General features: G+C 37.9%; 2 protein-coding genes across 8 annotated transcripts in view; both read right to left on the bottom strand.

Annotated features, from left to right (window-relative positions):
* Positions 1-2,484, bottom strand: part of map2k7 (mitogen-activated protein kinase kinase 7) — a 17,902-nt gene extending 15,418 nt beyond the window's left edge. The window contains exon 1 of one of the 2 annotated variants that reach the window (XM_005160049.5): positions 2,348-2,484. In XM_005160049.5, coding sequence (XP_005160106.1) covers positions 2,348-2,471 — 124 coding nt within the window. In that variant the 5' untranslated portion in view covers positions 2,472-2,484. The remainder of the gene's footprint in view (positions 1-2,347) is intronic. The other variant, NM_001190306.1, reaches the window with a different exon arrangement.
* A 3,764-nt stretch (positions 2,485-6,248) lies between these two features.
* pkn1a (protein kinase N1a) overlaps positions 6,249-12,257 on the bottom strand; it is an 81,286-nt gene continuing 75,277 nt past the window's right edge. For 3 of the 6 annotated variants that reach the window (XR_012407861.1, XR_012407850.1, XR_012407834.1), the window contains exons 18-23: positions 11,601-11,677; positions 11,350-11,492; positions 11,160-11,267; positions 10,961-11,041; positions 7,952-9,638; positions 6,249-7,394 (exon numbers count right to left, since the gene is read on the bottom strand). Coding sequence is in view for 3 of the 6 variants with exons in the window: in XM_005160051.5 (XP_005160108.1) it covers positions 9,435-9,638; positions 10,961-11,041; positions 11,160-11,267; positions 11,350-11,492; positions 11,601-11,677 (613 nt within the window). In the remaining 3 variants the exon portion in view is untranslated. Of the gene's footprint in view, positions 9,639-10,960; positions 11,042-11,159; positions 11,268-11,349; positions 11,493-11,600; positions 11,678-12,257 lie in introns of all 6 variants that reach the window. The other 3 variants (XM_005160051.5, XM_684239.8, XM_005160050.5) reach the window with 1 other exon arrangement.

Here is a 12,257-nt window from a genome sequence, read left to right as displayed (position 1 = left end):
CCGCCCCTGCCTGCCACTTAGCTACCTATCTGCAGCCTGCCACCTACCTAGCTACAGCCTGCATCTTATATATATTATAGGTAGATACAGACTGGTACAGACTGATGTGACAGGAGTGGGGTGGGGGTGTTTTATTTATACGCCTTTTTTTTTAGGTGAGGGCAGGCACGTGCACATATAGGGCTCAACCTGTGAACTTGCAACTTCCAAAATGATCAAAAGTGCCCCCGCGACGCGGCACACCTTCGGTCCCGCCCTTCAGTAGGCGCGCGACAACACCGCTCGAGTACGCGCGCGACAACACAGCTGATCAGTACGCGTGCATCCACTCTGCAGATCTGCACCAATTTTTTTTGTAAAATCATTTTTTTTGTAAAATCCCTTATGCGGCCCAGCCTCACCCAGACTTTGCCTCCTGCGGCCCCCAGGTAAATTGAGTTTGAGACCCCTGCTGTAAAAGGTACTTCATGAAATTGGAAATAGTCACATCAATCTTTTGCCAAAAGATTTCAGTGGCTGAACAACACTTCTGTGCATATAACCCATTCGTAAAAACAGTATCTACATCAGCTTTGCGTGACTAAAATTGTTTTAAAACAGAACATCAACTGTCTAAAAGAAATCCTTCAGGCATTCTGTCATCCTTCCTCCAGCATGCAAAACTAACTCCAATATTTATTTAGGATTTTAAAAAGTTTTGATTCCGCCTTTGTTTTTAGCACTGTCAGCTGCGCAGATGTACAAATCTACATTTGTTGACAGACAGTTTGGACTACTTATCAGAATAATAGGAATTGTTGGTCCAACAATATTTAATTGGATGAACATTATTTAGTTGTATGCCTTACCCAGAATTTAAAAATACATATAAACACATTTAGATCATTTCCTTTATTCATTACTATTGTTTCTAAAGACGATCACCCACTGCACCTTTAAATCTCAACTGAGTGAGTAAATGATGACAGAATTAAAACTGAATTCAAAACAAAATGATAAAATACTGCACCTGCAAATGAACACAAACAATATGGTTTAAACTGATTCTCATATCTTAGACTTTTCACTACTGCAATCAATTTTTAGGCAAATCAATTTTACTGAAACTATTTTTTCTATAAACATTTATCTAGTCAAATTTAAATAACATATCGAGCTGTGACAGGTTTTGTCTAACAGCTTCAATCACTGTCCACAACTGCAGATTCTAAAAATTATTTCTACTTAAATTAGATGATCTAACAATCTGAAAGTATTGTCATTAAAGGGATAGCTTACAAAAAACGACTCATCATTTACTCAACCTCAAGTGGTTCCAAACCTTTGTGAGCTTCATCCACTGAGCACAAAAGATACTTTGAAGAATGTTAGTGACCGGTAATCACTGACATTCATAGAAGGAAAAACAAATAGAAGTCAATGGTTACAGGTTTCCAGCTTTAATCAACATATCTTCTTTTGTGTTCAGCAGAAGAAAAAACTCATTAAGGTTTGAAATAAGTAAAGGGTGAGTAACTGATGACAAATTTGTAAATTTGGGTGAACTAAGAATCACCCCATCCAAAGACTGACACGAAGAGTGAGCGCGTCCAGGAGCGTACTGTACTGAGACATCAGCTCATCAATTCAGATACACTGAAGATCTGACAACAAACACATCAAACAATCCAATTCATACACACACAATAAACGTTTAATACTTTTAATGATGCAAAACGTTTAACCACTTCTAGCATTAATCATAGATCACTACAGTGTGGCCATGATTTGAAAGAGACAAAAACAGAATGACATTAAATGATGAACTAGCACACAAAAACATGTATTTTCTCTAAATACAGACTAGTCTCTGTGGCAAAAACCAAACAAGCAATTCACAACAATAGTCTGCCTTGACTAATGATTTTACAACACTGATGATTTTACAACACTAACGTTAAACACCAGCAGTATCTCTAAAAGACGATATATTTCCACACAAAGACTGTTATTTTATGAGAACAGAGAGGGAGAACTGACAGATAAACAGACTGACATACAGACAGACTGATATATGTGAGTGTCAGGGCCTGCTAAACACAGCTAGCCTCCGAGCTAACGCTAGTGAGCGGACTGTCAGAAATTGGTATTATTTATTTATTTCGTGTAACAGAACCACGCTGGAGCAGACAAACCGAAGCAAATATACTCCGCTGAACGACCCCCAGCCCTTTAACAGACAAAGGTGAGAGTGAACGTGAGTGAAGAGTCAGGATTTGATCGGTTTGTTTGTTTATGTGATGTAGATTGTGTGTGTTTCGTCATGGTGATCGGTCACGCGCGCGCGCACTCTCGCACACACACTTACTTGGCCTCGGGCGCGTCCGCTGCGGGCTCATGTCGATGTTCAGGTCGATCCGTTTGCGAGCTTCTTTATTTTCCTGCTTGAGTTTCTCCTCGATTCGGGAGAGTCTCTGCTCCAGCGACGACATCTTGAAAACTTCTGCAGCACCATCGAGCGGCGCTACTCACTGCCCTCTAGCGGCAGCTGAGAGAGGGAAACATGCCCCAAGTACACCCATGCTGCTCTGCACTGCTCTCTATGGGCCGAGCAATGAGAGGGAAACAACACGCCAAGGCACAGCGGTGGCTGTAAGTTACTTTTTTTAGCAAATTGGTAATTAAAGTATCTAAACTTATTGTTTATCAAGAAAAAAATACTCTAATTCAAGTCTGAGTAAACCGGAAGAGCAGACTTTAATTCTAGTATGAAGTATTTTCAACTGAAATTTAATTTTGAATAGACGGCAGGTTTTATTTCTCATCTCTTCCTTTACACCTGACCTCGCAGCGAACTAACGGTTGAAGGGGCGTGGTTCAGCATATTCCGCCCCATTCGTCAATCTGACGTCATCAGAGAATCCAGAGTGGAAGCAGTCAGATTTTTGTTACTTATCAAATTTTCAGATATTGAAAAAGAATGTTCATTTTGTAAAAACAGTGAGGAATCCTTGTCACTTATTTGTAGATTTTGGGAGTGTGCAATTATTTTGGAAATGATTATTCTGTTAAAATAATATGTTGATAACATTAAATGCAAGAAAAATTATTTGTTATTTTGAAAATGGTGAAAAACAAATTTACAATTTTGTTAATTTTATTATTTTGAATGGTTAATTCTTCATCCACAAATGTAGACTTTCAAAATCTCCTCCTTTATTATAAGGTATTTATCAACGAAGTTATTCTGTTAATGAAGTCTCAAAGGTGTAAAAATTGTAAAAGCTCTGTCTGTTGTAAGCTATTATGAATCTGTTTTTGGCGTCTTGTGAATGTCTTCCTTTTTTTAATTTCAATTATCTTTGGAATTTTTGTTTGTTGCCTGTTTTTGCTCGATTTGTAAATTACTAAAACATAATTAAAAAAATAAATAAATAAAAGATAACACTGGATGTAGCCTAATGAAAATGCATTCCCGGATTACACAATGTTTAAGTACTTGAAAAAACAGTCAGATTTTAATTAAAGATTAACAAAAAACAGTTTTATTTTCAGTGGTTTAAAGGATTAGTTCACCCAAAAAATACATGAACTCTCTATTTACTCACCCTCAAATGAATTTAAAATTGCAGGAGTTTCTTTATTGTGCTGAACACAAGCACAGGGGAAAAATACTATAGACTGATTTCACGCGCCCTCCATTTTACAGTGAAAATGAAGCTGTGGTGGGAAGAAACCCGGAAGTATCGCCTAAGTCACACAGGAATGTTGTATACCTGGCTGTATATCTTCTCAGCGAAGAAAAAAGTGACACAAATTTATACTTTCACCGCCTTCCGAGTGAACTGAATGTTCGTTCTGAATGAATAGTGAAAATAAAACGGGATTTCGGACCTCATTTTTAGCTAATTTCAGGAAAATGGCACTAGTTAGCTAATGTTTTCTTTTCCAAATGCACATTTTAGATGCCATTTATCAAATTCAAGTTAATGAACTGATTCCTTCACTATATATTACTCACAATACAAAATTTCAGTACTGAAAAAAAATGTTCCCGTTTACGTTTTAGGCACTGTTGATGGCATTTTTAAACAGCGCTGATTTGCCATTGTGTTCACATGCTCAACAAAAATGACTGGGATTGGCCGTGAAGGTCATCAGTTCACCGCACTTCACTGATGTTTACAGAGTGCAAACACAAACGAGCGATCCGCTTGATGAATCGACTGATCTTCGTGGCTTTAAAATGCTCCAGTGTCCGTGTATCTGTGTTTGCAATCTGTGAAGAGCAGTGAAATATTTAGATGCGTTCAAAATGTGTACTGTTGATGTGGCTTCAGGAACAGGATTGGGAAACACTGGGTTAGGCAACAACAGAATAAATTACTGTCAGTACCTAAAAAAAAAAAAAAAAAGTGTTTTCATAACTCAGCAAAGTCTGTCAAATGTGTCCATAACACAATAACACAAACACGTGGTAATCTCAACAACAGCTTTATGAATACATCTCATGTATTAGGTTTGATATATTGTATAAATAATCGTACAGGACATGCATTATAGAGTGCAGCCAGACAGTAGTTTCAGGTTGTTTTACGATTGACACATTTTTCAACCTCAGATATGTTATGCATGTAAAAGGTGAAGGGAGCTGCAGTTTTGCTACATTTCGTTTCACAGTGTACGTATGAGTTGTGTTTTGGCGTCATCTATTTTTGTGTTTGATGTGTGTGTACTGTATTCAGATGCTTTAAAAACATTTATTCATCAACTATTTATGAATTGTCATTCACACAGACTCTATAAGAAACAGCACAAAACCATGTTTCAAAGGCATCAAAGAAGTTCTGAGGTATTAAAAGTTGTGAAACCAGAATTAACCCATACGTTCATTCGCATAACAGAAATATTATTTCAGATGATTTTAAAACTTATAAAATAGAGACAGAATATCAGCTTTTTGAGGCATGAAGTCTTTAAAGAAGTGGTTTCCCAGCAGGAAACGTCATTGATATTAAGTTAGATTTAGGTTGCCAGCGACTACAGACAATGTTAGTTTGACGTCCAATAACGACGTAAAATGACACTAATATTTGGTTGATTTTAGGTTGTGTTGGAAAATGGACCAAAATCCAACGTTGAGTCAACATTTTAAACCAACGTCATATTAACGTTAAATACGGATATTTAATCGTCAGGTATGGCAACCAAAAACCCCCATCTGAAAGACTTCATATTGGTAACATCCACACGTCAAGCTGTAACATCATTAGACGTTAATATTTTGTTAATTTTAGGTTGCGTTGGAAAGTGACCAAAATCCAACGTCAAGCCAACATCTTAAACCAACGTCATATTGTCGTCAAATACTGACATTTATTCGTCAGGTATGGCAACCAAAATTGAATGTCTGATAGACGTCATATTGGTAACGTCCACACAACTTCAAGCTGTATCATCATTAGACATCGATATTTAGTTGTTTTTAGGTTGTGTTGGAAAGTGACCAAAATCCAACGTCGAGCCAACATCTTAAACCAACGTCATATTGTCGTCAAATACTGACATTTATTCGTCAGGTATGGCAACCAAAATCCAACGTCTGATTGATGTTATAGTGGTAACGTCCACACAACGTCAAGCTGTGACATCATTAGACTTCATTAGACTTTGTCTGTTGTGTGTATACCCTTTTGCCCAGTTTAATAAAAGCATCTAATGTTAAAAATAAAAACCACAACCAATTTTAAAATGATTCCTTCCTTCCAGTATAATAAAACATTTAAAACATCAAATATTTGAGTTCCCGATACCAAAATAAGCTATTTTGTCACTCACAATGTCTTCACGAGCATATGCCGTTGACATAATCATAAAGTAAACAGCAAATGATGTTTCAGGGAAAATTGTGATTCTCTCACATGTGCAGTATTGAGATATAGCTAGAGAATATATAAAAAAAGTGTATTAAAAGACCACGAAAGTATAAAACAATAATCGTAATTTACTGCAACAATGAAATAACGGCGGAACTAATTCGCATTTCTCATTTCTGTCATTTGATGTACACTACATTCTACATCTATTGTTTGGCTTAAAGATTGAAGTTAAAGATGAAAAGATGGACAAAAAGCAGGGCAGAGAGGAACATTATTTTAAGGTATTTTCTTCAAACAAACTATATATAAAAGCTTTACTTGTCTTTGTAATAAATTCTTCAAGGTAACCATACTAAAAAGTGCACTTAATGAAATGGAGACCACACTGTCTTCAAACACGTCTGCTCTTCTGTATTTCAATATGCTTGACTTCCACATGTAACAGATGAAGCGCATGATGTATTTAGATATGAAATAACCCAGACTAAACAAGTCTAAAGAGGCTTAAACTCCATTAAGAGCTGGGACACATTCATCAAGTTTACTGTAAATCAGCCAACAATTCTGCTCTCAGTCTATCTCGTTTTTACATTTAAAGTCACAGTGTCTGCAGGAGAGTCCCTTAAACAAGTTCCTTTGAGTTTGTGGTCCACATCGGGTCTGGATAATGAAAGTTATTCAAACAGTATCATCCTGTTAGAATAGTTATAAGAAGAATGGAGAAAGAGTGAACAGAAATACACTTCCCAACATGCTCGTAACGTTTACATGTAAAAGTTCCATGAGATGTTTCTGTGTGACCTTTATTGACTTGCTTCTAGTTTTATAAAAGATCTTCACAATGTCTTTCATAAGACAAGATGCATTATTCAAAAGCGCATATGACACTTTAAGACAAACCATCAATTTTAGCAGATTTAACGATGCACTTGATAGTTTTTTCTTCTATTTTTAAACGTATATTATGATTACATATAAGTCATACCATTATTGGTTTCCAGAATGTTTTCTGTTGGTTTGCCAGGAAAGTTTTCTTAAAAAGTGTAAATAAAACATTCCCGGAACAGTTCTCTTCAAGCAGCCTCCCTAAAAAGCCTCCCGTTCTTATTAGGTTTCCAAAAATACTCAAATGGGAACCAAACAGAAACCATATTGGAATGTTCAATGTTTGCTGTGCTAATAAAATCAATTTAAATCTACAGGATAAAAGGTTGGGTGAAGAGGGTCACCAATTTGAGATCACATGACAAGCATAAATCAACGACGGCCAATTAAAAATAATCCATAACGGCGTTTGAAATTGCGTACTTCCATTCTATATAGTTCGCTTAAAACAGTATGCGAGCTGAGTAGTCTGTCCGTATAGCATTCGAAAAACGGTAGGTCAGATGACCTACTACTTCTGGCGAGATTCTGAAGTTCGCATTGGACGGATGCTACGCAATCCCATGATGCACTGTGAGCGAATTCCTGAATGGAAGTGAAGCGACGCAACTGATGTGAAGTAGGTTACATGATGATGACAAAATGGCAGATGTAGTACGTCCGAGTTCCATTCATACTACTGACTTACTGTATACAAAGTACTTTTCTAACGGCTGAGTAGTACGTTTAAATTCAAATGCAGTACTCACTGAGTAGTAGGCGATTTCGGGCGCATGTCTGTGCATGTCTGTATTCGAAATCGCTTCCTATATACCCTCATTCACTATACCCTACATTAGTCAACTAATATAATTTACTTATAGAGTGAAGGAGAAGAAGAAGACATAGGATTGATGCCACCTTGTGGTCAGACAAAAATATTATTTCAGTCTGCAAACTCAAACTGAAAAACGGAGGAGGGAGGTGGTTCGCAAACTGAAGAGCGGGGGTGGGAAGACGATTGCAAACTAAAGATCAGAAGGGTGAGGGGGTTAAGGTAGAAGAGGTGATCCTGAACTAAAGGCCACAGGGTGGGGGGAGGCGCCGAATTTCGTTGCAGGTCGGAGGGATGAGGAGTGCGGGCCGTGAGGGTGTTTAAAGTTTGAGTCCCCTGTTCTATACAGTATGAATGGAACTCGGATGTACTACATCTGCCATTTTGTCATGATCCATGTTCTACCGACATCAGTTGTGTCGCTTCACTGCCATTCATGAATTCTCTCGCGAAGCATTATGGGATACCGTAGCATCCATCTGATGCGCACTTTAGAATCTCGCTGGAAAAAATAGGTAAATTCAGACATACTACTCGGCCCACATACTGTTTTGGCATACTGTATAGTATGAAAGTATGTGATTTTGAATGCAGCCATTTAGTGTATAGTGGTTATTGCGGTGCATTGTGGGATTAAGTGCACTTTTTAACATCCACTATGGTTTTTGAGACCACTACAAATGGCTGCTGCCTCAAAGAGTGCACTATTTAAGGGGATAGGGGGCGATTTTAGATACAACCCGTATTGAACTTATTCTTTACACATGTGTAGGAATCTATTTGTCTCCAAACATCCAGTTTTACTGACTTCCATTGATTTTTAGACGTTAAAAACAGCTCGTTCTGCTGCTTGATATTGCGAAGTGGTATTTTCTTATTGTATTATTCTACTTTTAATGTACAGTCATGAACACACTTGTTTGCAGAGCAAGTAGTTTGACCGTTTCTGTCGTTTATTATCCCTAGTCATTTCTGCCATAGGTAACTAAATCGGAAGTTCTAAAACAGAGGCTGCGTCCGAAATCGCCTACTACTCAGTAGGTACTGCATTTGAATTTAAACGTACTACTCGGCCGTTAGATAGAAGTACGTTCTATACAGTATGAATGTGAAAAGTATGAATGGAATTCGGACGTACTACATCCGCCATTTTGTCATGGCCACGTGACCTACCTGCGTCAGTTGCGTCGCCTCACTTCCATTCATGAATTCTCTCACGGGGCATTATGGGATAGCACAGCGTGCATGAGATGCGCACTTCAAAATCTCGCCAGGAAGTAGTAAGTCATCCGGGTACTTCTCGCCTACCGATTTTCGAATTCTATGAATTCGGACATACTACTCGGCTCACATACTGATTTTAGCGTACTGTATAGTATGGAAGTATGCAATTTCGGACGCAACCAGAGTCCTGGAGGGCCAGTGTCCTTCAAGGTTTAATTCCAGCTCCAATCAGACACACCTGTGTTATCTAATCAAGCTTTACTAGGCTTTCTAGAAACATCCGTGCAGGTGGGCTGAGGCAAGTTGATGCCTGTAATACACCGGACGTCCAGGACCTAGTTTGGGCAAAAACCCTGTTCTAAAACAATCGCACTGAAGAATAAGGTCAATACAGTCGGCTAATTGAATTCTTCAGTGTGATTCAACCATACCACTAGCCGTCAGTGTGATTTATCAAGTGCACCTTTAAATCTGCCACCAACTAACTATTTCCATCTTTGATCCATTTCTAACTGTATTCCAGACCTTTTCCTCCATCACAGTGTTTCTCAGGTCCAGCACATTCACAATTCACACACTCAAATTGGCCACTCTTGTCCTCCTGGTCACGGAGGAGAAATGTCTCTATAAGCACGATCACAGTGAAGCCGCTCTCAGCAGAGGTCAGACACATAGTCGAAGTCCCGGAAACTGTCCTGATCTTTGCGCGAAAGCACTCGAGGCTCGCGGGGAGGAGTGAGAGTCGGCGCTTCTGTCGTGAACTCCTCATCAAAGTTGCTGACGTCTTCTTTTCCTCCGATGGATGGAATAAAAGGAGGAGGGAGTTTGCGGAGGAGAAGAGCCTCCCAGTCCATATTCTGAGGGAAAGAAAAAGAAGACAAGCTTATTACAGGGTTCCCACGTTTTCCCGAACAACAGACTTATATCACTCAATTTTCATCATAGATGCCCTTTAAGATTTCTCTGTTTTTTCCTTCTGTTTTTGACAATTGAGTACAACTCATTGAATATACACATAAACAAATTTTATTTTACATGTAATTTAAGCACTTTCAAGGACCTATGTTAAGTACTTTCCAGGCCTTGAATCCGAGGGAACCCTGATATTAAGTTTTTATTTTTTTAATAACTGTAGCCCTTTGTGAAGAAGCCATTCATGCTTTTATTTTGACAAGGCTAGACTATTGTCAATTAATCATTATTAAACAGTTTACAATTGATAGTAAACATCACTGCAAGACGTTTATCAGGTACTAAACAAGAGAGAACATTTGACTCTTTGCCAGTCAACTAACTCTTGGTTCTGCACAAAACCACTGCACAATTTATTCACGTTAGGTATATTAAAGGCATAGTTCACACAATAAAAAGAAAATTCCATTATCATTTATTCATCCACCACTTGTTTTAAACCTATTTTTAGTTTCTTTCTTCTGTTGAACACAAAATAAAATATTTTGAAGAATGTTGAAAACCGGTAACCATTGACTTCCATAGTATTTGTTTTTCCTACATCGGATGTTTATGGTTACTTATTTTCAACATTTTCAGAATATTGTCTTTTAAATAAAAAAAAGTGGTTTTGTGAATGCCATACTTGACTTTTGAGACTAAATCCAGCAGACAGACAACATCATAAGACGTTAATATCAGGTTAGATTTAGGTTGTCAGCGTCTAAGAACAATGTTATTTTGACGTCCAATCACGACGTGAAATTACAATGTATTGTGTGTATTTTAGGTTGTGTTGGAATGTGACCAAAATCCAACATCGAGCCAATATCTTAAACCAACGTCATATTGATGTCAAATACTGACAGGTATGGCAACCAAAGTTCAACATCTGATATATCACATTGGTAACGTCCACACAACGTCAAGCTGTATCATCTTTAGATGTTGATAGTTAGTTGTATTTAGGTTAACCTGATTTTCGTTTTCCAAACAAAATGCAACGTCCCACAATGTTGGGGTACAACGTCAATCTGACGCCCTGTGCCTGTTGATACTCTAATACTCCAAATTCACCAACATTAGAAACAAATCTATGTGCAAGTGCAAGTGCAAGTGTTGTGCAATAGGCAGAGAATTTCATGAGAAGTTGGATAATTTAAGAGTTATTGATAATTTAATCGTAACTCAGACCAACAGTTTTCAAAAGATTAAACATCTCTCTTACCCTGAAGAAAGGCTGTTTCTTTACATCTTCTGCATCTTTCTCACTGGAGCCCAGTCGTCTTTCTGGATTTCTCCTTAGTAACTTTTGAACACAAAATACACCAAAACAAATTCTTCAAACTCACTGAATAACATAGACAGAAAGACATTGGTAAAATATAATTTCTCAAAAAGTTCTGTCAACTGTGTGATTTATTTACCCTCCTCATGATGCCAATGGCCTCTGCGGACAGGAACCTGGGGTATCGAACTTCATCATTCACTATGCTGTCAAAAACTTCCTCTTCGTCATCACCTGGGAATGGGGACTGGCAAGACAGTTTCAGATCAGACACATCTCTCACGATTCTGAAAGAGTATTTCATATCTAAAAGCCTAAAACAAGCTCACCTCTCCCACCAACATTTCATATATAAGCACTCCGAGACCCCACCAGTCCACAGCACGGGTGTACGATGTGTCTGTCAAAACCTCTGGAGCCAGAAACTCTGGAGTCCCGCAGAACGTACTGGTCCGGTCCCCAAAACCCATACCTGAGAATAAGAGACAAAAACATCCCAATTCAACATGAGCAACAACGTCATCAGATGGGTGATAAAGGAAAACAAAGAAATAATCAAAGTCCAAAAAGAGGCTTTTACCTTCTTTACACAATCCAAAGTCGGCAATCTTCACATAACCCTCTGTGTCAAGCAGCAAGTTGTCTAATTTAAGATCTCTGGAAGACAAAAACAAACATTTTGACTGTGTGAGAATATATATATATATATATTCAAAATATTCTATATATAAAACTATATATATCAGAATATATAGTTTTCATGGCGCTTCACTTTTTCCACATTATCTTATGTTACAGCCTTGTTCCAAAATGAATTTATTTCCTCAAAATTCTACACACAATACCCCATAATGACAATGTAAAAAAATATTTTTTGAAATTGTTGCAAATTTATCAAAAATAAAAACCCTGAAAAAATCACATGTACATTAGTATTGACAGCCTTTGCAGTGAAGCTCTAAATTGAGCTCATGTACATTCTGTTTCCACTGATCATTCTTGAGATGTTTCAGCAGCTTGATTGGAGTTCACCTGTGATAAATTCAGTTGATTGGACATGATTTAAAAAAGGCATACACCTGTCTTTATAAGGTCTCAGGGTTGACAGTGCATGTCAAAGCACAAACCAAGCATGAAGACAAAGGAATTGTCTGTAGACCTCTGAGACAGGATTGTCTCGAGGCACAAGGCTGGGGAAGGTTACAGAAAAACTTTCTGCTGCTCTGTAAGTTCCAAT

Source organism: Danio rerio, chromosome 1 (assembly GCF_049306965.1).
Source record: "Danio rerio strain Tuebingen ecotype United States chromosome 1, GRCz12tu, whole genome shotgun sequence".
Lineage (NCBI taxonomy): Eukaryota > Metazoa > Chordata > Actinopteri > Cypriniformes > Danionidae > Danio > Danio rerio.
Note: the sequence above shows the minus strand (reverse complement) of the source record. Positions and strands in the feature narration are given on the sequence as shown.